The sequence below is a fragment of the Ruditapes philippinarum genome, unplaced genomic scaffold, assembly GCF_026571515.1.
Source record: "Ruditapes philippinarum isolate M1 unplaced genomic scaffold, ASM2657151v2 ctg2161_1_1_1_1, whole genome shotgun sequence".
Classification (NCBI taxonomy): Eukaryota; Metazoa; Mollusca; class Bivalvia; order Venerida; family Veneridae; genus Ruditapes; species Ruditapes philippinarum.
In genome coordinates, this window is record NW_026859776.1 from 73,144 (window position 1) to 100,675 (window position 27,532).

A 27,532-nucleotide genomic window follows, 5' to 3' on the forward strand; every position below is an offset into this window, starting at 1 on the left:
TTCTTGTGCATTTGAAAATAATAATTACACTTGGATAAATAAGACTGAAGGCTCAAGAGAAAAGCCGTTCTTACCAAACTGATTTGATGAGAAATGCTAAAAAAACTTGTTATCTGGTTTAACGCGTTTTACAATTGAACGGGCATTCATACATAAACCAATTTCATGATCTTCATCCTTAATCAAACTTCACATGGAAAAATTGTTGTGTATGTTTATATGCATGTGTAATATAAGAAAACTAGAAAACTATAAGGCGAACACTGCCTTTTTTCTTCACAAATCTATTCGAAGTTATAATGAAATAAGTTAAAAAGTAAAACGAGCAGAGCTTATATGTTTATCAATTTATGGGGGGGTGGGGGGTAAATGACATAAAAATGCATCATGCTTTACGTGCAAAAGGTGCTTCAAGACATGCCAGAGCCAACGATTTAACATCTTATTTTTCACCCCCTCCCGCACGCTCCCCCTCTCGGCACTTCGTGCCTCGCTTTGCGTATAATTTATTAAGCCCTAGCTACGCCCCTGTAATTTACGCGTCAAGGTTTTTATTTTGATACAATGACTTTGAAAATTTAATTTAACTAGAAGTTGTAACTTTGTCGTAAATGTATCTTGATACACTTTTACAATGTTCATCTTTGAATGTGTTTTATATGTTTGTTTATGAATGTTTTAATTCTGATGTAAGACTTTTAATATCTCTATATGTAAATATGACATAAAACACTATGTACCTTTATACAGATGAATGAATCAGACATGTGTACCCCATTTTCACTTTGTTTAAAAAAAAATGTCAAAGATGGTACTATTTTTGTTCTATCATATACGAATAAGGGAGGTAAATCATGAATGTAATAAATAAGGATAATTTACTTGTGAAATTTTTTAAGTGTTCAGATTTTCGGTTTTCATTGATGGATTTATATCTTAATAGCTGTTAAATTGCTTATTGACTCGGTCAAGATAAATTTCACCTTCTTTACTTAAAAGTAAATCTGTCACATTTAAGACTTAAATCTGGACTTCTAATAAACTCAGCAAAAATCTGTTTATCATAACTATAAAAATTAACACTAGACAAGTCATTCAAGCCCAAAAAATCCTATGTCAGCCATCTAGATTTCACTTTTTGTTTTAATTTGTTGAATCAAAGTCAACTTATCAAAGTTTCAAATGGCATGTATGCATGGTGGTATGTAATAGTTCTGGAATCCCCTCCACCAAGAAATGAGATCCTGCAGAATACTATCGGAAATGACACTCAATATACACTGTTACAATATATAAATTTAAAAAGTAACCAGTCACACTAAAAATGTCTCGAAATGGGGCACTTCAAAATGTGAATTTCATATTTCAACCGTATTTAGATTATGTTACAAATGAAACCTTTGGTAGCGCATTCGTTAAAGATATATCTTAGTCTTAAAAACTTCATCTTAGTGTAAATTTTTTTTATTCAATGCATTAATTGAAATCAAGGTTAATCTTTCTGAATATGTCTTATTTTCAAAGATTGAGAAAGTGTGTGGGGAAAGCTGCCTATCCTATTACAGGTCAAGTAAAGTTAGTCCTTTCTTAAAAAAGACTGCCAGTTATTTTAATGACACTATATGTTCTTATTGTGTCCACCTATAGTGTGTAGAGTTTAAAACATAAGATGTCTAATTTTTGTGTAGTCAAATCATGTTTATTCTCTATATTTACAAAGAGACTTGAAGCAACTATCAATTATAAAAATATAGACTTTGAGCATAGTATATCTTTACATTAAGAGTATGATTCCACAGATTTCTTGCAGAAAATGGTCGTTGGTATAGACCTTTATCCACACCATTAAGCGAAAGATTGTCATATTTTTGTAACGTCTTAAGACGAATAACATTTTGTTGTTAAGACAATATAATTTCCATTAAAATATTACAGCATACCTAATGTGTATAAATTCATATACTTGTTAAATAATGAAAACTAAAATGTAATAATGAAGCTGTGAACATGTATTTATATTAGCTATTTCTCATATCAAATACTCGATTTGAGTTTAGTTTGGAAAATAATTTTCAGTATTGTGTCCTGCCATTTTTAATATGAATAATAAAATTTGCATCATAGAAAATACACCAATAAGCAGAGACAATGTTTGATGGAGAATATACATGTAATTACTTTTCTGCAGATACTAACACAGTATTTGATTAAAACGAGGAATGATCAAGTAATACCCGAAAATTGTACATAAGCCATATAATTATTAAATAAAAGTGTGTAGATAGAAAATAATAAAAAGTGAAAGACGGAGAAAAAAGCATGGTAAATCATTCTTAACTTAATTCATCAATTTAGATTTAACACTTTCGGAGGAAAACGTAGTTCGGAGATATACAAAATGAACACGGACACAAAGTGCATAATTATGCTCTTACCACATTTTGTCAATAAAACGTAGATTGCTATACGCATGAGATATTCTGTTTATGTATGATAAGGTGTATACCTTGTAAAATACGAACTAAATGTTATGCGTATTATTTTATGATTCTACTAAGGAAACAATAGAAAACAACCAAGAACTCCAAATCTATCTGAATTTTAACCGAGGCTTGTCCTCCAGCTTTTTATATGGTTCATCACGTGAGCTGAACTCAAAAATTTTTTTGGCCAATCAAACTTAATCTTACATAGCGGTTATTATTATTTCTTTTTATGTATCATTAATGAGTTAAGTATGTCCGTGCTCTAGTAGTTTGTCAGAGGTTGACATTTCATGTGCTGGTATTTTACCAGAAAATGCAAGTCATATTCTAATTTTGTCATGGTAAGATGTTTTTGACAGTTATCCCTCTGAACTTGGAAAGATGTAAAAATTTACAATTTCTAATCATTATCTCGGCTATAAATGTGCAATTTGAAAAAGGCTAACACCGTATAGTTTCAGGGTCGTGAACATATTGAATTTATCAGCGCACAGTTCAGCCATCTCATCGTTCCTAGGCAGGTCAAGCAGTTTACTAGTTGCCTTCACTTTCGCAAGGAACTGTAACTTCTTCTGTACATGCCAGAGCAGAGTTAAAGTGACAACGATAGTGGCCTGCACCGTCCGAAAATCGAACCCGGGTCATCTGATTCACAGCCCAACGATCTACGGAAGGCTCAATTCCAGGGATCTCTGTATTTATGTTTTACACGATGTCGGCTTTTCTGAATGCGATGTGGCAGTAATCAATTTACAGGATCTCAATTATTATATATTTAATACTATCCTGGCTTCTCTGAATGCGATTTCTCGGGATCTCTGAACGGGGATACACGGTCTTCGTGCTAGATATGATGAAAGGTTGCCATCTTATGATAGTCCGCACTACTCTTGGTCTGGATGCCTAACGCATCAAAAGAATTCAAAAAACAAAAGTTCGAACTAATAAGAGTCAACTCGACAAAAATTCCCCTAGAGGGAAGTCAGTTGAAAGTGAAAACGATACAAAAACTTGTTCAGCATTTAATCGTAGAACTAAAACAATATAAAGAAATTCCAAATGAAATAAACGGCTACATGTGCAGTTGAAGCCTAAGTCACCAAACATTTCTAAACGATGTGTCTAGTATTAATGCTATAAAAAACTAATGAAAACATATAATTTTCACAGGTTAAATTAAATCATCTAGTTTTAGTGAGTATCACCCTTTAAGGTTTTTGAATATATAGTATTCAGCTTTTGCACGGATATTCCGTGTGTGTAAAGTTTTGGTAATCGTTTTTAAGTTCGAAGTCTTTGCAACTGAACATTCCAAGCCCACCCACCTGTTTTATTTAGCATAAATGATTTCTAATGTTTATTTTAAAAGAAAAAGATTTGCTCATAGTAAACTGAATTGTGAAATGTACATGACGATTCAGAAACATATATTTTTTCGTTGTTTAGAAAGGACAAGTGTTTATATTACAATTTTAGAGCATGTTAAATGTTTATTACCTGAAGATGTTAAATTATTGGTCTTTAACTGTCTGGAAAGTATAACCGGACACTAATATTAAAGTTTATCAGTAACAGAATTTATGAAAGCATTTCTGTGGCTTAATGGGCTTGTAATTATTTTTCAGGTTTTATTGTAGACTTTATGATTTCTATACTATTTTGTTTAAATTCTGTTATAAACATTTGTTTTTCTCTGCAGCATCGTTTTGATGAGAAATCAATAAAAGGCACAATATGCCTCAGAAATGAACAATTGATTACGTCTTTAGAAAAGGGATACATGCATTTAATTACGTTTAAATAATGGTTTTAAAGCTATTAGACTCTTGTTGCTTGAGAAAAGTAGCGCTTGATGTGAGCAAATTTGTCATAAAGGTAGCAAAATGTAAACAAAGAAGTATTTTGAATTCTATACAGAATACCAAATCACTATAACTGAACGATTTGACAAAGCAAAAGAAGAAAGAAATTGGTTCAGACCATTGGCCAACGAGTATCTACATGGAACTGTACACCAAAAATAAAAGGCCTTTGAGAAATAAAAGAAAGCGTACTGGACATATACATATAAATAGGTGCTTGATAGTAATTTTGTTCATGATGATCAATATGATAACTTGACAATTAATAGCAAGACAAATGTGCCGAACCCCTATTATTCTTATCCGTTGACATTGTTTTTAATTAAAATATTAAAACATTGAAAAATAAAAACTGGTGATTTGTGATTTGCATTATCATTTTTACATTAATAGGGGTAATTTTCTAAAGCATTATAAAGTTTCTTTATTTTTCTAAATCTAGTCCCATCTCCTCTCATATATTTACCCTAATGTTATGATATTTTTCATCATTCGTTTGACAGGACACGTAAGTAAAATACATATTTATAAATTAGATTATCAAATAATGAATTTCAGTGTGTAATCAAGAACGACATATCTAGTTCAACGTTTTGTTTCAGTGTTACTATATTTTTCTGGTCCTTCGATATCATTTATCCAAGTCCTTTTAAGTGTTGAAGATTGTATACCTTTCAAGTAGGTGCTAGGGGGCGTGAAGGATGTTACACTCTTTCATTATCCCTCATGTACTGACTCTGCAATTTTCATGTAATTTTGTTGTGATTTACGCCTCCTAGGGATCAGCTTTTCCAGATTCTTGTTTTCTTTTGTCATTGTTCCAGGAATCAAGTATATAGAGCAAATGATGTCTCCTCGTTTAATAAAATGTCATCTTCACTATCATATGCTACCAGAACAGTTACGTCGAGGCAAAGGCAGGGTATGTGTTTGTATTGCTTTGTTAGTTTGCATATTATTAACAATGGTATACAATCAGATGTGAACTTAAAACCATTGTGTGTAGATTGTGTTTTTTTTACTTTTCTTTGAGCATGCACTATGCATTAAATTGATAAGAAAATTACAAGTATCTTTGTATCTGGAATACAGTTACATTTTACAAAACATTTACCAATTTACTTTATATGAATATATCTCTTATTCAAAATTATCTTGTTTTTACTAGTTAGTCATACATAATAGCTAGTTGGCCATCAAGTAAAGGATATGTTTGTATTAAGTATGGTGTCCATAGGAAAATATTCACATGCTCATTAGATTGCTTTCAATTTAATCCGTATTTTGCTGTGTGTGACTGTAATTTTCATAACAGAGGTAGTCTTGAATGCGACGAGTTAAGTCTTTTTAAATCAAATGCCATATGGACAGTATAACAACTTGATTAATTTTTAGTTCTTCTGTGGTTTTCTAGGCAACACAAAATCTTTTTGAATTCGCTTTTTGTGGAATTGGTCACACGCAGCTAATAACAATTCTGAATCTCAAATCATTTTCATTTCTAGATTTTGTAGGAGGTGGAGCGGGGTGTAAACAAAAGCTTAATCTGTGCCGTGATACTAAACACAAGTCTGCTTGGAACATATTTGATTTCACTATATATTTTTTAGCACTTTTGATTATTTCAATTATACTACTTTCATTTCTATCAAAGAATTTATATAGCGATGAAGTAGAAGGATTTGATAACAACATTATACCGGCTTATGCATGGTGAACCAATATATTGATGCTTTTGCAAACTAAAATTACACATTCATGATCGTAAAACAGTAATAACAATTGAAATACAATGAGTGTACGAATCTCTATATAAACGTTTATTTGAAATTATTAGTTGGTGAAAACTGGATTTGCAATTTATTTATTTATTTTTTGTTTTGTTTTGTTTTTGTTTGAAATTGCTATTTGCAAGAGATGTAAAAAAACAACATTTTTGTCTGACGTAAAGCTGTTAATTTATTTATATATTCCACATCCTATAAAAACTAACAAATATACATGCATATAATATAATGTCAGCCAGTCTGTCTTTACACCAACCCAATTAAAATTTATTTTTTACATCAAATTTGAAATGCAAAGAAATATTTCTCCATAAAATCAAAGGAATTTGGGTGTTCGACAGATTTTTTCACATTATTTATTTTCTGTTACATATTATTTTATTTTCTGTCCGTGGCCGAAGCAACTCCTAGAGTTCTGTGAGAAAAGGAATGATACAGATGTTCTATTCTTAAAGTATGAAGAAAATGTTAAGGTATGCTTTAACTGACCTACAAGTAACTAACTAATAATATACTTTACTGTGTTTAAGTAAGAATATAAAACATTTTAATAATCATTCTGAAAACAAAACCGAACATAGAATAAATAATTGTCTCGACTAATTCACTTTTAATTTACTATTTAATAGATTCTTATTTGTTCAAAAAATTGTTAGTGTTTTCGTTGGAATACAACTTTATTGGAACCAAACATTTTTATTTCTCCAGAATATGGCGAATGCTGTGACACAAATTTCTGACTTTTGCGCAAGCCTGTGACTAATGAAGAGGTTGCGAAAATATGTGAATATTGCAAGTTTGAGACTATGACGAATGATAACATGTGTAACATGTCATACCTGAGAGATTTTAAATATGTAAACGACAACGCTGAAGCACGTTTTGTGAATAAAGGTAATACATGTGTAAAATTAAAAAAAGATCGACTTCGTTTATAAATTGAAAATAGGAACTTTCACGGTAATATTGAAAATGTTTCGAGCTCGATTGATTAGACTGAAGTGGTGTATAAATGTTCCCTTTCTAGATGTGTACATATAATTCAAATACATGGTTATGTTTAATCTCATGGGTGTTATAATTATTATAAACTATTTATGTTTGTCCACGGATTTAATTTCGCCGTGGTTTGTGTAAAAGACTTGAAAGAATACGTTATTTGCCTTTCATGAAATTAAAAGCATAGGAAAACTATAGTCCTATCAATGAAATGTTTCAAATATAAACGATATTATTTAATCAAACCTCATGTAAGCCTTTTAACTGTATAGCCTAATGTGACGTCACATTGTGTTATTTCGATATATCACCTGGTTCATTACTTATTTTGCATTTTTCCTAAGGGGCGAGTAATTTATATAAACTTTATAAAACATAATGTTCTAGTTCTCTCCCCTGACCCAATCAATGATGCGGTGAAAAAATTACATTAAAATGTTGGATCGGTATCATAATAATAAAATAACAATAATGATGATAATGAGAATAATAATAATAATAATAGTAATAAAACAACAAAGAAAACACATGTCTCTCAGGGTGTGCATATTAGCAACACTTGAACTGAAATATCACGCTCGTAAATGATTTTCAGATGTAGATGGCCTGATCATATCAACTCATATAATGGCGTTTAAATGCCTATCCTAGGGTACATATACACGAGGGATGAACTCCATATGGAGCATCGGTCAAAACAGATGTGACTTTCCGATGAACAAGATGTGCACTATAACAAAATAGGTGGAAAGAAAAAAAAAATGTACACCTTGTGAATAGTCAACATTTTTTACATTTTTATAAAATTAAATTTGAAAGTTTTTTGAAACAAAAAGAAGAAAAAACGAAATGCAATTCTGCCTTCCTGATTTTTCTGTATATTTATCAATATCTGTGACGGACTTTGATGCAGTCACCGTGGACATATTGTTTCATTGTGTTTCTGGTGTGTCAAAACAGGCAATGCGTAAAAAGAAAATGCCATAAAAACAAAGTTATCACGAAATCTGATTGAAAAACTATGCTTGATATTCAGACAAACCCATATTGAAACCCTTTTGAAAATTTGGCTTCAATGTTTACTTATCTGCTCTTGACTCCGAAAGTTTTGCTTATTTCAAGGGCATATAATTCACAATCAAGGTAAACAATGCCTTTTTTCTGAATTCCATATAGCTGACTTTAACTTATAGTGTGTTCCAAATTTGTAATGAGTTTGTGAAATGTTTTACTAACTTCTTAAAGCCATGTCATCGTTCCATATTTTAAAGTATTTAGAGACTTAGTACCTAAACCGAAAGAAAAGAACACACATACTTAAAGACATTTCATAGAATATAGTGTTAAAATCAAGGATTAAATGCCTTGCATTAACAAACGCCTAAATAAGGTTTGCAAGACTAATGTATAAAATATATGCCCTTGAAATGGCCTAAAATAAAACAAAAAATCAAATCTAAGGGCAGACAACTGGGAAAAAACGTGGCCGAACCACTTGTTTTACTTCAATTGTTTCTGTAAACATAATTTTACATTGAAAATTTATATAAATAATCTTGTTTTTTAGTTTTCGATCTGCCGTATGTCTATTTGTAACCCTAGCATACACCTTGAAAAAAGAAGAAGAAGAGAACAGCATAATTATATTACGTTGAACTTGAGTCATTTGCAAAGATTGCAATAGCAGCAGGGGCTTGAAAATAGTATAAAATGGATTATCAGAAAATTATCCACATGTACTATACCAGTGAAATATCTGCTTTTTTAATAGTTTTCAACATGGCCTGCAAGAATTTGATGACATGAATACAATTAACTTAAGCATGAAGATCTTAATTCTTAATTTTGTTATTAAAACCACTTACAGTTAACATAATAGATTATAGACAACACATATATAAAGTTTACTTTTTCATGCAATTAAATGATAGTAACGACACTATTCAAAATGGCTGCCGAACATTAAACACATGAGCCGCGTCATGACAAAACCAACATAGTGCGTTTGCGACCAGCATGGATCCAGACCAGCCTGCGCATCCGCGCAGTCTGATCAGGATCCATGCTGTTCGCTATCAGTTTCTATACTTGTAATAGGGTTGGTAAGCAAACAGCATGGATCCTGGTCAGACTGCGCGAATGCGCAGGCTAGTCTGGATCCATGCTGGTCGCAAACGCACTATGTTGGTTTGGTCGTGACGCGGCTCAAATAGTTAATATTTTACAATTTTCTATTTAAATAATCTCCCCCTACAAACATACAAAGTTTCAGACGTTTTATCCAATTTTTAAATTGCTTTAAAATAGTCCTCTACCTATCAATTACTGTCTGTAAAAAGACCGATAAAAGTCCATTTATACGTTTGTAGAGATGACCTACAAGCTGCTGTTTTTTTTCGTCTAGGAAACAGGAAAATCACAGGTCGCAAAATCTGGAGAATATAGTAAATGTTTAAATACAGTAACTCAGTTGCAGGAGCGTTTTCACCCGGTTCATAACCGTCCGTTCATAACAATCCAAGAACGAACTTTATTGAAGTGGTTTCCAATTTTTCTTAACACTATTTAAGAATAATATGCAAAGTGAAAATAGTAAGTTTTGACTTACTGATTTCATAACTTTAGCAGGTCGATTTATTATACAAGTAAAATTTCAGTAGGAACATAAGTTATGTAGTATAAAGATGTGTTCAACTAAGATAATTTTTCTCAGATTTTTATTTTAGATTTTCAGTATTCAAAGATTATCTCTTATCCAATTTTTTGTTATGTTATTGTTTATGAAAATAGCTATACTTTTGTTTGTTTGTTTGTTTGTTTGTTTCATTTTACGCCCTTTTCAACAGATCTTAGCAATGTTCAGTCATAGTAGGCGGGTAGTTTCCTACCAACACTGATGGCAGAGCTTGCTTACACTATACGCCCAGATACTAAATACACTCTCCGCTTACGTCCGGTCCGCGCTAAACTACCCACACACGCCGCACGCGCGCACTCTCTGTAAATCGTAATCGACGCGCCAGGAGTAAACTTGATTAGAAGTCATCGACTCTAACCCCTCGACCACGGAGGCGGTTGAAAATAGCTATACAAGAAAGCATAACAAATTTGTAATGATAAATGCTATTTTAACTTGTCTGATCTGAATAAAACTTTTCCTTACAATGAAAAAAAAATAATAAAAAAACACAACATCTCTATAATACTTGGATGTGACAAAACGGAATCTAGAAACCGGTATTGGAACATTTCCACGTATTGCAACAATTATCGTAAATAAATTTCTTGGCACTTGTCAATTGCATGACAACCCATGGTCGACGAACATATTGGTGACCAAAATCTTATCGTTAAACTTGCAAAATGGCATAAAGTAGTGAAACCAGCATTCATCATCATTCACAATATTAGAAAATCGGCAACTTATGAAACCTTTTTCAGCAATTTTCAAGTGCATTCAATTCGATAATTTGTCTGGTCAGATGATTGCAAATGGGGAATCAATCTTTCAAATTCCTAATATGTTGACCTTTTAATATGACTACGATATGGGTTATCTGGGTAAGTAGAAATCTGACTTCTTAGTCAATGATAAGCTTGACATTATAAATGTTTATGCAAGTAACTATAGTGTGTTTTCTACTAGACTTATTAGTCATCTTTTAATTGACATATGGCATTTTAAATCGATGCATACACCTCAAAACAAGTACAGTTGCATAAGAATATTTCATTATTGCCATTTGTATTATTTTAATAATATAATAAATATTTATATGCAGATTTCCTAGTTTTGCACGAGTTTAAGGTATTTTTTAAGTGAAATAAAAATTCTTAATTGGTTTATTACACACAGTTGGTTTTGGTGTCATTAAAGAATAGTGTGACAAATACCATGTGACTGTGACGTCATTTTCGGCTTCATTTCTAAGAGAAACATTCCTCGATTAGTAAAGAAATGAGCCATCTATGGGGAAAATTATACGTTTGGCACGAAATATTGGATCTTCTTCTTGCAGTATATGAGCTGTTTTATCAAACACTTTGTAAAACCTTGGAAATTGTTTGTATGGAGCAGACTTCGGTTACAAGTCAGTTCGTTATAGCCATTATCCTGATCTATGACTTGATTAAAAAGTCAAGGTTTATATCAACCGGTACTACCGGAAGGCAAAAGTTTTACCTAAATATTGTTTGATACTGTTATTATTTATGGCGCATATCTTACCTTTTTGATTTTAAGTTATGACATGCCAGTTCGAAAAATTCGGACTACTGTTTTAAAAGATCGTTTTCAGAATTTGCTGGCAAGTGCTTAGCAAGCAATAGTTTCCCTTTCTTTTTCTATAATTATGATCACCGAATGAAAATATTATTTTACTCATAAGATGTATATTCAATACCGCAGGCAAAATGGCCCGGGTTTATATAAGGGATTTTGGAAAGTCGTAAAAATGGTGCTATATTTGTAAAGTAAATTTACTTTGCTCTCTCATCCAATTGCTCTTCACAGTCCATGATTGGTGAAAAGTGAAAATCTATTAGTTTCACGAAAGCAGTCATGATTGTTGAAAATGTGAAAAAAATCTATTAGTTGTCACGAAGCAGTCCAGCTTACTATTAATCGGCACCAAGTGTGACGTCAGGGTAGCACGCAGGTTTAGCCCTATTTAACAAAAATTATATCTTTTAAAGTATCTCTTAACCCTTTGCGGTAAAATATTTTTTTTACTTATTTCAGAAGCGACTAGCATTAAATAAGAAGTATGATGTGCCCTCACTTGAAGAGAAAGAGTTTAGATATTAAGAAAGAAATCTGAAGAACTCGTTAACGTTTGTACATGCAGGAATTTATTTACACGCGGGTTCAAAGCAAGAAGTTATAAGCTAAATGTAATTATTTCAGTCTATTTTTGTAAAACATGTTAGCTAAACGAATCATGATTACACATATAATTAAAAATAAAAAGAACCATTTGTCTTTGTACGCTTAATTTTAATAAGATGTGGTCACAAACACTGACACCGTTGGTGAAGAAATCTTTGTAATGCTTTTTAGCAGCTATTTTCCCCGCCAGTTTAATGTGACGGAATAGTTCCCGTCTGTACTTATTTTCTGAAATTACATACGGGATAGTGATAACCAAAACAACTGTTTGAGCTACAATGTACCGTTGTAAACATTGTAGAATAATTGTCGGAATTTGTCGCTACGCGCAGTACGTCAAACATTGTATGATTATTATGTATGAAGCATTCGCAGCCATATTTTAGTTCTTATTTGCATTTAAGAACTAATGATACCTGCATTTTGATTTTATAACAATTAACATGTTGTTACAGTGGTTTTATGGAACTAACTAAGCAACTTTCATTATCGTTCATTTTTTTTCTTTTGTATAGAACAATTTTATGTCATTACATATAACACGGAACATGTGTCTTGGTAAACTTTGCCAGAACAGTAACTTTAAATTTATTTATTTTTTTTTTGCATTATCTATGTTAACATATATTACGAAGAGGGCCAAATATAACTGGCAAAGTCGCAAATATAGGACTGAGATGGGACGTCATAATTGGAGTGAACAAATAGTTTAAAACGGAATAACAGGGATTTTATAAAAACAATAGCCCACTTATAACAATCAAATTTATGTACGAAAAACATTCAAAAAGGAAAATAAAAAATGAGTATTGGTAATTATTAGACTTACTTGCGTAATAGCAGCACAGGAATAACTAGAATTGTGTTCTTATGGTACTGATGCGCCCAACTTTCCATATTTGCTTAAATAATTGAATACACATATCTTTAGTTTAAAAAAAGACAAATGAATAATATCGAATGTGAATTCATAAAAAAAAACTTTTCAGTACTGCTTATAAAGCTTCGCAAAACCACATATCCGTCAAATTGAAGACTATCAACCATTTTCTGTCCGGTAGTGTAACTTTTTGCATTTCGGGAATGTTAATGTTTAAGAGAAAATAAATTCATTAGAAAATAAATTTATATATTTATATTTACATAAAAATGTCTAAGAGGATATTTTTTCGTTTGCGTGAAATATGGAATATATTTTCACGAAACATGATAAAATGCCACATATTTTCACGAGCCGGTACGGCGAGTGAAAATATGTGACATATTATCATGTTGAGTGAAAATATACACCATATTTAATGAAAAACGAAAAAATAACCTTTTTATTTAATTTCATCATCAAAGAAAATGGTAACGAAACCTCTTGCTTGCTACCAACTGCAATGTGTACAGCGCCCAGTAATTTATGCGTAAGCACGCGCTGTTTGGCGCTACATTGTGACGTCATGTAAACAACTCTTTTAAAACGTCTGTACAGCGTTAACTACTGAATTAAAGATATTGGCGTTCGATTAATTTTCTTAGTTAGAGCCATTTTGCTATCATTCTAGATAGTATTTACAAACAAAATTCAAGAAAAAGTTATTTTGTATTTATCCAGTTTTTTCAAACAAAACAGCAAAAGAAGTTCCGTAAAATAAATATGAGTTTTGACTCCGCCCACTTTCATATTTTATATTTCATATTCATTTTTAAAAAATATGAAATATATTTGACTGATATAGCACCATATTTCATGGGTAAAATTAAATAATAGTCTGTCTTATATTCTATTTTGAGATAAGTTGCTACGGAAGCTTATCAGGGCCTCCACTTATCTAAACGTTTCACGTCATGTCAACTTGTCTCTTCTCGTTTTGACCAAAAACATTCCATGAAGACGTTATGATTTATACGTAATACATAAAACATTCCATTATGACATTATGATTAATACGTAATTTGTAGAAGTTTTTATCATCGAAAAAAAACTTTGTTTGAATTACATGAGGCTATTTGTCAATGCGTAGTAACGTCTTTGCGTCTTACTAAATATTTCAGCAAAGTCGTGAAAATCAAGAAGTTTTGACAGGATTTTTGTCGAAGAGACAAAAGCTTCAAGCATATCGAGAAAAAATCTGTTGCAATGCCTAAAAGATTCTCATCTTTGTCAGTAAATTTTATTGAGAAATGCAAAAACATCTTATCAATGCGAATAAAAATAAGTCGACTTAGCGCAAAACATCTCACCAACTGTAGGCCCTGATACGCTTCCGTAAGTTGCTTTTCAATGTGCATTTTACAAACATAGTTATTGCATTCTATTTAATTAATTCTTGACATTGAAATAATGTGGCTTTTAAAAGCCTGATTTGTTTAACTAGACAATATGATATGTATAAATTTTAAAAATGTGCTAGAGTTTGACCACATCGTAACTCATCGATTGATGTTTTATACTTTGTCTTAAATGCATACATTGAGTTTTCCTTAGGTCTTCAGTATTTCAAAAGCCGTGTTCCAAATAGTTAATGCTTTCCCGATTTATGTGACATAGGAATTTATTTAATAAATCTTGAAGATAGTTTAAGTGTAAAACAATCAAGACTATTTTTCACACCGCATTTAACACAGAAATTCTTAATGGTAACATTTTGCATGCCTTTTTGGTTTTTATGACATGTTCTTTGATCATTATGTTAACACCTAATTAAGCATTTTTTTCAAATCAACGCCATCTGTTCATCACAAAACGCTGATTGTTTTATAAGATATATGTTAAATGTGGGTTTGATAAATTTTTGACATTCTTAAGGTCACATATGGCAGGATATTTTTATTTCAATACTCAGGTAATTTCATAAAGGTGTCACAAAAGAAACAATAACACTTTTAAACATTATTTGAGCCGTGTCACGACAAAACCAACACAGTGCGTTTGCGACCAGCAATAGATCCAGACCAGCCTGCGCATCCGCGCAGTCTGATCAGGAGCCATGCTGTTCGCTTATCAACTCTATTACAAGTATACAAAGTGATAGCGAACAGCATTGATCTTGATCAGACTGCGCGGATGCGCAGGCTGGTTTGGATCCATGATGGTCGAAAACCCATTATGTTGGTTTTGTCGTGATGCGGCTCATTTTACTTTATATGGAATGACTACAATGATGTCCAGAAATCGCTTACCAGAAGATCGGGTCTATTACCTAGACATTCCTGTTATATAAGTTTTAACACAATAAGCCAAGGTATAGAGGAGATGTCGTTTTAGCATTTTTCGGCCGAAGGCCGTCTGATTTCACATTGCCTTCCGCTAAAATTAACAGTAAAGAAATGAATATAGGCAGAATTTTCATTGGTCATTTTAACAATAATAGCCTGTTTGATTGATATTTTAGAAGAGCTTCCGTTGAGGGTAGAGGTCTGTTCGATTGCACGATGGCAAGAAGTGTTGGAAAAAGACATAAGTCAGAATGAATATAAAAACACAATTATGATATTTTCTAGATGTTTCTAACGGCTTTTCAATAAATATATGAAATTTAATATGACAGATTTCCTTTTTGATACTTTTGCGTTCGAATGGGTTTCTCTTCGAAGCTGTTCTAGTCATTGAATTTTTTTCTCGAACCGGGCATAAGACGATTGAAACGAACTTTCGACTGATCTACAGTTGCGAAATTACGTGGAATTAGTGTACAGTATCTACTAAATCTTTGTTTTATTATTAACTTTCTATTCAAATCAATTTTCCATTTTGATTAAATCAAATAATGTAAGTGATAGTGTTTAAATCTAAGATGACAATTAATGGGGGTAAAAATGAACTCAAAAAAACTATTGAGGACGAATAAAATGTTTTGTTTGCGGTTAGCACGGTTAGTAGTAGCTTATCCTATGCAAGTTAACACGTTTGACTTTGACCGCGTATCCATTTAAAGATACTTCTTTTTTTCACGCAGGATTTAGCTGTCTTGTTATCTTTTTAATTACTTCTCATTTAATAATTTTAATAATTTCTAAAATAATTTGACACGTAGTAGAGAAGCAGATGTCAGATTATGCTCTTTACTACCTGACCCTGTTTTAATTTTTAAGTGGATAGTTGAATGTCAACATTTAGAATCGAGCAATTTCAATCGTTACATTATTTTTTCTTAAAATTGCAATTAAGTATAAAACTAAGGTTTACATGTTTTAAACAGTTATAACAATTATATTTATTGAAGCAATAATTGAGTTTGTTTAATCATTGTCAAAATAAAGCAGCATATTCCCACTCTGAAAAAGAATAATATACATGTATGTGAGTTGGGTTTTGAGGGATATGTGTGAATATATTACCAACCATGATTTTACATCCATGCAGGTAATATAACCAGATATCTCATTAAAAACCAACATGATACTTTTTTACCATTCCCTTGCCGAGTAATACTATTTTAGAATGAACTATCGCTGTTTCGAATAAAACGTCGAAATTACTTTCCCTTTAAGCAACCCTACACCGCAAATGATGTCACCGTCACCTAACGCATGTAAACAGTCTGTTGAAGACACTTTTTATAATAAATCAAACTTTGGCGAGGTCATATTTGTTTTAAATACTGACGGGAATATTTATCTTTATTTTATTTTTGTAAATTATTTGACAGTTAAAAGGCTTGTATATCAGAATTTACGTTGTACAAAATCAAACCGTATGCGCATCTTCACAGCGCATTTTATTTTACAATGTGGGGTAACAAAGGGTATATTTAATATTTATATTACCTGCCTTGCTCGGTTATATCAATTTCTTTCAGCGGATCAATATCCAATCAAAAAGGGGAAAAATCTGGATGGGTTATAAAACATTTGTTTGGGAAGTAAATTGTTGCCTTTTAGTAAAATGATTATTATGAAACTAATTATTTGCTATGGAAGTCACTTGTTGCTCAAGAAAGTAAACAATTGCTTGCTTTGGGTAGTAAATGGTTGCTAAAAAGTCTATAGTTGTATTGTTAGTCTATAGTTTGCTATTCAAAGTCATAAGGTTGTATGCGAGTTATTAGTCGCTAAGAAAATTCCTCGGTCGCTATAGACGTCGTTATAGTTCTCGCTGTAGATTCTAAAGAAAAAAATGGTTGACATGCAAATAAATTGCTTCCATGGAAGTCACCGGTTGCTTAATATGTCACTTAGTGCTTTGGTTGCTAATAAATGTGTATTACTACTGAAATTATGGAAGTCAATAATTGCTATGAAAAGTGAATGGTTGGTATTGAAGTCACTGATTGCTACAGAAAGTCAATGGTTGCTATGGAAGTCGTATAATATCTTTTGTTGAAAAGATAAAGTTTATAATGTTATCTTTTAATTTCTCAGTTTGCACAAGATTATTGGCATTTCAGTCGACCAACAAAAATAAAGATGTTGGAAGTTGCTTTAAAATATTTTTAAAATCTTCAATGGTCACGAACACTTTTGGTCTGAAAAATTACACTATTATCAAAGTTATCAATTCTTGTGTAGATTGCTTTTTATTTGTAGACGATTTTCTTACGGTCAAAAAGTATCGAAACATACATTGTCAATAATTTCTTGAAAATTAGCATGAATCTGGAGGCACATTGCTTTTATTAAATTTATACTTTTAGTTTGTAAATGCTTGTATCTCCGTAAAGTGAAGCCATTCACCATCTTTCATTACGGTGATAATATCACCATATGGTTTGTTCACGCATCTAATCTGAATATATTGTTCATTATCTGGAGGACCTCTATACCTTGCACAAACATTATCTCCAACTTTGATCGTCAAATCCCTCAGTCGAGCCCCTAAAATAAATAATATTTCAATAAAACCTATGGCTATTAGTAATGCTTCAATAAATATATTCAAATATTTTAACAAAAAATCCCATGAAGAAGTAAAAACCACAATGTTGAAAAACTAGAAACAAAGAGAGCAAATATAAAAATGATCTAGAAATCGAAAATTCGTCTTATCATCTTTTTATCTTTTCGTCTTGTTGCTAACGTCTTGTCGTCATGTCTCTAGCGATGCACGCCAAACGGCGCGTTGTCGTGCTGCGCGATTTTGCGCTGTCGCTTGGCTTATCAGCAAAACCTTCGTTTGAACCGAGAGACAATGTGACATCGCGACAACGCACCGCAAGACAACACGCCATTTGGCGTATATCCTTAGCAAGAGCGCACAAAAGCGTTCCAAATCAGCTACAATACAATGTAGAACTTCAATTAAGAAACGTACATAGGCTCGATGTATGGTAAGTTTTTAGATTGGTTGTGTGAGTACGAATTATCCTTTGCAACAATAATTTCTAAGGCATTTCGTTTCTTTTACAGATCTATTTCACGAAGTTTTCTTGTGCATATGAAACAAGTTTTATTTTTGTAGCACTTTCTCCATTTAAAATTACATTCAAAGCGTAAATCTATATTGTGTTTATTATATGTTTGTCCTCAAAGGCCAAATATAATAAAAGGCCAAGGACATACTGAAGTTTCGTTTTTCACAAAACCGTTTTGTCCAAAGGGTTGAAACAAATAAATATGAATGAAAAACCTTCTTTATGTAGCCAATTCATGAAAATTTAATGATTTGACTTACAAGGCAATTTAAAGGTCATGCGTGTATCATAATTTGTTCGCAGGTTAAGATACATGTAACAATTGGGGTCCTTTTGTTTTTTGGCCCTTTTCAAAATCATTTCATTTAATGATATATCTTTTTTTTAAACAGACATTTTTGGAAACGTTTTTCCCCTTTAAATTTAAACCCAAATCCTTTTTAAAAATAAAAAAACTGTATGACTATTTGGAAAAAATCAAAATATTTTGGTCATAGAAAATCGATAAATTCATTACCTTTTTTGGGGATAATTTATTTTTTTATCTAAAGGTTAATTAGTGCCCAATAAAACAAAGCAAGCAAAGATAACAAAATGATCATTTCACCTTTTTGGGTAGAACATGATTGCTCAACATGATTGTTTTAAATTTAATTTTTCGTTGCCCAATACAAATAAATGATAAAAATTTCGGGACAATTTTAACGAATTTAATAAACTCGAAATAAATTCTATAAAGTCAAGATAAAATTGAGTTTATTTATTTTTTTTAACATTCTGTAAATAAAACATACAAAAATCAATATATAAAAAAGGTACAGTCAATAATCAATTTCATAAACTTAAGAAAAAATTAAAAATTATTATGCCGATTCCCAAAAAAGACGAGGTTAAAAATAAAAACCCTTGCAATCACTACCCCAAAAACCCCCATATACCCTTTTGCGGGGATAAACTTTAAAAAAAAAACACTTTTCAAAAAAGCTACATTTTTAATTTTAAATTTTAAAACATACCTTACAGAAAAACACTTATTAAAGCTAGTCAAAAATTTGTCGTTAATTAAAAATACCACAAATTTATAATGTCGACTAAGGTTTTACGGACATATTTTATTTTGTTTTAAAAAAAATTTTTGGAATTCATTTCTCTACTTACAAAATAATCAAAATCCGTTTTACAAAACTTCCTTTTTTCTAAAACGGTTTCTTTAAATCACCAAAAAAACAACTGCACAAAAAACTTACCGAACAGTCAGCTTCGTTCGTTTTTTCTTCTTCGTACTTGACTTATAGAACAGACTCGAGTCTTTTCTATTATAAAGTACATTCGACAATATAATATTTCTAATCAGGTTTTACACGAAACATGCTGAACATCATTTGTGTCGCTGTGGTATAGGAGATTATATGTTGTTTCCAATGATAACCATCTACAGCATGATTACTGGCCCTTGGCCATATAAAGACGGAGCTACATGTTACTTGTCGGTATCCAATAATAAGATTACTACAAGAAGCTAAAAATGTAGCAAACAATAAATTTTGACCCGTCCCAACACTGTTGCACAAATCAAATAATTACGGGCATATATCACACATTGGAAAAAAAAATTCTCTGAACATTCTTCTTTTTTTAAAAAAAAGTTTGTCTTTTAAGAAGGCTTAAACCTTCAGAGATTAAATTTTTTGTTTGTTTTTTTTTTCCAATAATTAGACATTAATAAATTAATTGATTAATTGATTAATTTTTACACTGGTTGCATGGACTGTAGTAGCAATCGCCATCAGCAATTATCAAAACCAAAACGAGGCAGATATTGATTTAATCATGTTTAATTGCTAAATAGATATCTTAATAAACAGAGAAACGACTAAGCTCCTACAAGGACAAATATAATTCAAAAAATAGAACACCAGCCGTCGTCTGTTAGGACAACGACTATTAATAATAGTAAAAAGTACAACACCTTAAACGTTGCTTCATATTTTATCTGTTCATGCAAGTGTTTCACATTGAGGTTATTGAGTTAATTTAACATTGCTTACGATACAAAGGTGTGCCAGATTTTGCACCCTTTGTTATCTCATTAACACACACTCAGGGTTTTTCTCCTCCAGACTTCTATCAACACGACATTTATAACCCCTTTATAAACGTTATAGTTTTATGTCCGCCTTTTTTACATTCTGATTGTAAAACTGACTATGGATCAACACTTCTCCATACAATGTATTATATAAAAAACTTAAAGACGTTTTCGGTAGTTTTCTGTGCGGATCGTTATGCGCTTCCAAGAAAGATAATCACGGATTAATTACTCTTCAAATGAAGGTCAAGTTGAATAGTATTCGGATAAGTGTTTAAATTTCGGCTATAAGCAAATAATGAGTTAAATAATACAGAATAGATATTTCTAAATGTGTTCAAAAAGGAGATCGGTTCAAAAGAATAAGAGGTCGTTTAGACAACATCACATAAAGGATTTCTCCAAGCATTAGTACGACAGCATTGATGATAATTCTGCGCGCGTTACCCCACCCACTTGTGGTATAGTGACGAAAGTGCGTGACAGCGTCGCGACTTGATTACTGGCAGACATCTGGGCAAAAAAGTTTAAAATGATATATTTTAAAAATGTTGAATAAAAAAACAAAATTAATATCTAAGAAATCTTCCGAATTTCATTATTTTCTTTGTAAATTTATGAATACTTGCTTACTGTTCGGGTATGTTAGTCGAGTGAAAAAAATAATATGGCCCTAGATATGTTTTAAAAAGATATTCAGTATCATTTACTTAATATAACATCAAAAGAAAAAGAAATTTTTATTTCATGTTTTTGTTGTATATTTGACAATACATTTAGTATATATAAAACTGATATTTCTTAAGAAAGCGTGGTAATTATGACAGTTGGCATATGCGGTAACCATGGAAACAGCCCGTTTACAAAAAACAAACACGTCAACATATATATTTTATTTCTATTTTTGAATCCATCATCAAATGTTACTTGATATATCAAAAATGTAGAAAATTCTATGAAATAAATTTCTTGATAGCTTTAATTTTTTACAGAATTCATGTTTATTTTTCTCATTTTTTGTTTAGTTAAAAAGCATGAAAACTTATTTTTTTAAGAAATATGTTCCAATTATCGTTTGTTTTATACAGAACCCTAAGATAAATCAAGCTTTGTATAAAATTATGTTTATTGTGAGTGTAATAAGCTATTTTATACATTATTATAACACAGTTTGGCTATTTTGACAATTTTGAGATATACGGTTACCATGGAAACTGCCATTTTACAAAAAATCCAACACGCCAACATATATTTTTCTTTTTCTTTTTGAATTTGTCATTAAATTTTACACAACATATAAAAAAATAGAAAATCCTATGAAACACTTTTTTCAATATCTCTAATTATTCTCAGAATTCATATTTATTTTTCTCATTTTTTGTTCGGTTGAGGAACATGGAAAACTCATTTTTTAAAGAAATATGTTCAGATTATCATTTGTTTCATACAGAATCATTAGATAAGATTATCTTTGCATAAAACAATGCTCGTTGTGTGTTTTAAGCTATCTTATACATTTTCTATTCGTTATAACACAGTTAGGCTATTTTGACAGTTTTTAGATATACGGTTACCATGGAAACTGCCATTTTACAAGAAATCCAACAAGTCAACATATATTTTTCTTTTTATTTTTAAATTCGTCATTAAATTTTACTCATCATACAAACAATTTAGAAAATTCTATGAAAGGATTAATTTTTCATAAAACTGTAGAAAATGTCTTTAAATTGGTATTCTTCGTACATTTTCAACGTTATTTCATTTATCTTTAAACTCTAAAGTAAGTACAAAAAAAGAAAGCTTATGTAAACAATTTAACAAAACAATATATTACAAAGAAGTTTCGGCTATTCAACTTTGCATGAAACAAATTGAATCATGTTTTGACGCATCTGTTAATTTGAGATGTATGTATTTGATAAAGAAAACGATAAAGTAAATGATTAAGTTTTGCTCAAGTCAGAAATAATATCGTGACTCTATCTGTTATTGTATATATATATATGTGTAACTTGTATATATATATATATATATATATATATAATATGTGTGTGTGTGTGTGTGTGTGTGTGTGTGTGTGTGTGTTTTAACTATGTCATAGTTGTCACAAATGTATTCATATATTTATACATTGGTTGATGTCGATGTGCTGTACATGCATAAGACTGAATAAATTTTCTGTTCTGTTCTGTTCTGTTATTACTTTACAATAAGGCAATCCATAGATCAAAAATATATTATTAAAGGCCAGATCTTAATTAAACTATAGATATATTCATGCACCTGTTATTTATCTGTGGCTGATTTTAAAATATTTAAGCAAACTTCAAATAACTTAAAAAGATAAATATGAAACATATTGTCAAGAAACAACTTACGATCAATCCCTTGGCAGTTGTCAATATAATCTTTCGGACATTCACATTTAAACTTGTTTAATTCATCTATACAGTAACCAACTCCACACGGGCTAGATAAACATTCATTTATATCTGTAAATAACAACATATTAGAAATAAATCTTTAAATATCGTACTAACAATTCATTCATAATTTCATTTTTGTATTTTCTGATCGCAAGATCAGTAAATACATAGCTAACATCCACGGTGTAACACAAAATTTCCTAACAGTCCTAACAACGCAAAGTAGTTCTTACTCAAAACTGCTTAAAAACCAGCAATTTAAAAGACAGAATAATTTTTAATGTAGGCATTTAACGAATTACAGTGCATTGAAAGTTCAGATTAGTCAATAGAAATATGAGGTTACAATCACAAATTTCGCGGATGAATATCATTTTAATCAATGAAAATGCTATTTTTAGCTATGTCGATTACTGAATACTCCAGGGCGTAGTATACAAATAAATCTGACTGCCGAGTAGTGGAATATATACATGTCGGACTGTTTTGGCGAAATTATTTTTATCAGTGTTAAACAGGTTTATCGTGAACAAAATACCTCGAAATTGATATTGTTTGGTTTTATTAACCTGTCAATTACATACTGATTACGCGGTCGATGCACACAGTATGTTAATCTTCGGTAGATGTTCGGTAAGTTCCGTGAGAAGTACGCTGTACGATAGGATTTAATTTAATTTGTATCTCTAAACTAAGTGTACTCAGCGTTATAGCGCCATAGGGTAAATCACGAGTTTATAATCTAAGTGACACATGTGTTTTAAGTTCGAGGCCTCGTTGGTCCATGTTTTTTTTCTTATTAATACTTTCAACATTATTGAATCTATATATGATTATTTTATGTTGTTCGTTTTGTTTGATTATGTTTTACTTAATTTTGTTATGCATATACTCTTTTTAAAAAACATGTTTTTTTAAGAATTCATGTTTAAAATTAAAACGGATTAAAATCAATAAATGTCATTTCAATGCCGTAAAACACACTACAAATCTGTTCTATTAAAATATACTGCAAAAATAGAGAAAGAGTACTAAAACATTGACAACAGTAAGAATCGAACCACAGACCTGTCAATTATCAGACATTCTCTTTACCGACTGTCCTGTTGTGAATTAAGGAAAACTTTCACATAAAGCTGGCGTGACTTTCAATCGATGACTTATATACTCCACATTAATTCTCGTAAACTACACGGACCAAACCGAAGTGGGATCGAATATTTAAATGAGTCCTATAATGTATTCAAAATTGACAGGTCAATAAAATCAGACTATAAGGATTACAAACACGAAATGGAAATTCTCAATTTAGAATTACAATGTATTTGTTTTTATTCAGGCTACATATTACGTATTACTTCACCGTGGTGCAGGGGTATCGCGCTCGTATCGCGCTCGTTTAGGGTGTGAGAGGCCTAAGGTTCAAATCCTAGTCGAGGCAACTTTTTTTTTAAGTGTCTTTTTTAAGGAAGTAGCCACGATATGCAAGGATAAAGTGTGGCTGTCATAAAAAATGATTTTTGATGCAACTCTAGTCATGCAAAATTCCATATGTATCAATCTCAAACTGTTATAGAAAAAAATCTTAACGCAGTCGCTGCGTAAGATGAATTATAGTATATAAAAATAAACCTATATAGGAAAATACATACAGATAGTATGATTTAGATTGCAAAGATCAGAAAATACCACAGAGCTTGCAGCCCTTTGATTCATTTTATTCATTTGGCTAAACTATGATAGACGTGAAAGACTATTCGTGTAAAGTCACGTCGACGTTAGCGGTTAGATAAAGAAATAATTGTTTGAACCACACTTTACTATATATTGGACGCTCTAGTCATATGATGCATAACTGCCTTAAATATTGTACAAATCATCGTGGCTTTCAAAACATATTGCTGCTTTTTTCTTCACGGCACTTTTACACTTAAAGATATTTGGCAATATTCCAATTTTCTCAGTGAAAACGCTTTCCGGTTATGTTGACATGTATAATTAAGAGCAATGAAAATCAGAAACAGAAAACAATACTTCAGAAACCAACAATTTAATCAGCATAGACATTAAACAAACATAAACGTTCGTTCAAGAAAACGCCATCACATTATTCATCACGGACTCAAAAAAATATCGGGGTAGAAAAGAGGCATTTCTGTTTCCACAACCGACACTATCCAAAAACAGGAAATTGAGACTGGGTGAAAGTCCCCCTCGGTCTTTATACACCTAGCAAATTCAAGACCGATGTGCCCAAACGTAATAAATTATATTTTTAAATTTGATTTGACATCCAACAGAGATCGAACGTTGATGTCCATACTTAAGGTTCCTGAATTGACGAATAGAAACTGTCCGCTAAAACACTCAAAAGAAAATATCAATGAACAATATGCAGGCATGAGTCTTTCTCGAAAAAGAGAGCCTCTCGTAACTGTTTGGGACCTGAAGACAACATAGTCACCGTTCATGTTTAAATAGCCCAGAGGGGCGATTATTCAAACAAGGTTGGACAATTTGCCCTTTCCGGGTTATATGAAATTGAGGACTGCGTCAAATCTATGCAGGTCCCTCACACTGAGTTCAGTAGACAATGCCCGAAAGGATAGAATTGGAGAGGTCTTAAAATAACATGTACAAATGATAAAAATATCTAAATATATCTTTATATCAGGCCCCAACTTTTTCTGGTTATAATAAGCATACATACAAGGGTGGTGATAGACTAGCTTTTGTAACTGAGTAAAATTATTTCGCTTTTTACTCAATAAACATACAAGAATGTGCGACAATTGAAGACATGTACATAATAAGTACGGAAAGTGGTCTATGACTGACAGGAGGGAAGTAAAAGAATACAGACCAACAAGGAAAGGCAGCATTCAGGGAAAGCAGCCCCGTACAAAACCAAATAACACCAAACCACTGGCATGGAATCCAGCGAGGCACCAAACAAATGCAGGGGCGATACTTGTAATAGCACAGAAGCTTCATATTCAGTTAATAAATAAGAATTAAAGTGTACCCACTATATAATGAAAAACACAAGGAATGCAACGAAAAATAAATAATACATGTATTCGATCCGAATCTGCACTACCTGTATCACAATGCTGTCCTTCCCATCCAGATTTACACTGGCAACTGTAACTATCACCATCTTCTATACAGCAGCCGTGGACACAAGGGTTTGGGTTACAATGACTAGTTTCTGAAAGGTTTAATTTGCAAACTGATAATAACTGAAAACAAAGGCAAAACTATCTGTATTCCTCATTAGGATATGTTTTATTTGGATTACAGACACTTCATTTTACAAAAGTCAAAGTAAATCATTAACTTAAAAAATGTGGAAGTTTTTTTTTAATTACCGCTTTTACATTCACAATGATCGCCGAAAAAGCCTCCTCCGCATTCACAAAAAAGTCCAGTTTTATTCCATTTACACTGGCTAAAGTCTTCGCACAAACCTACAGGATATAAAAAAAAAATTAAATGTATTTCAAAGGTCATCGTCGGATACCCACGGCCTAACTATTTACATTTGGGCCGCGTCACGACAAAACCAACATAGTGCGTTTGCTATCAGGATGGATCCATACCAGCCTGCGCATCTGCGCAATCTGATCAGGATCCATGCTGTTCGCTATCAGTTTCTTTACTTGTTATAGGGTTTGTAAGCGAACAGCATGGGTCCTGATCAGACTGCGCGGATGCGCAGGCTGGTCTGGATCCATGCTGGTCGCAAACTCACTATGTTGGTTTTGTCGTGACGCGGCTCATTTTTACATGTTATGTCATGTTACATGTTAATCAACATGGGTATCTAACGCCGTTCTCACAGGTAATTTTTGTCACTGTTTCTTTAACGACAGACCCAGCAGTATGATTGAGGTAGAGAAGTAATTTCTGAAAGTAAGAGGTGAAATATCTTTAAAAAAGAATAATTTGTCTTTTATTTGATTGTCCTACTTTAAATATGCAAGCGTTATCTTGTTGTGTTGGCAATTCGTTAAATTTCTAACTGTAAAAAATAAAACATTCTTTGTTAAAATAAAATTGTAAAACAATGAAAGAATTTTCTTTAAATGTAAATTATTCATGTTCATCTTACATCTCATACAAATTTTCGGCCCGTTTCTGTCAACACAGGCATGTTCTATCAATCCATGTTCTGCACACTGAAATTATAAAATTACTTATTAAAATAATGCAAAACAAGAAAGAATAAGCCAACAGAAGAAAATACTAGGAAACTATGCTTGAAGCAATCAAAAAGGTTAGAAGACCACCCAACGTATGTTTTACTGCCAAATATCAAAACCCTCAGTTATTTTTTTAGAAAATTGTGCAGAAGAATAAACATTTATCATGTAACCTTAACCATGACGTAAATGATCCCTTGCTCTGCCAAAGTGTTAGGACCAATGTGGATATTTACCTACGATATGTGAAAGACAACAGTGAATAAATGAAGGCTGACATAACAAAAGTTTATAAAATATTTTGAAGCACCGGCGACCGTAACATTAATGCTTTTGTATCCCACCCAAAGTAAGAGAACCACCTAAAGTATTACCTACTAAATATATAATATATTAAGTCAATAAAAAAATGCCCCAACGCAATTCCATATGAACATATTGGTAAAAAC

The 27,532-nt window shown here is 31.7% G+C and overlaps 1 protein-coding gene across 1 annotated transcript; it reads right to left on the bottom strand.

Annotated features, from left to right (window-relative positions):
* Positions 1–22,613: 22,613 nt before the first annotated feature.
* LOC132757895 (delta-like protein 1) lies at positions 22,614–27,053 on the bottom strand. The gene is made up of 4 exons (XM_060749388.1): positions 26,993–27,053; positions 26,250–26,348; positions 25,979–26,089; positions 22,614–22,944 (listed from the first exon to the last, which is right to left on the bottom strand). The coding sequence occupies exons 1-4, from the start codon at positions 26,997–26,999 to the stop codon at positions 22,739–22,741; spliced, it is 423 nt and encodes a 140-aa protein (XP_060605371.1). The 5' UTR covers positions 27,000–27,053; the 3' UTR covers positions 22,614–22,738.
* Between the last annotated feature and the right edge of the window lie 479 nt (positions 27,054–27,532).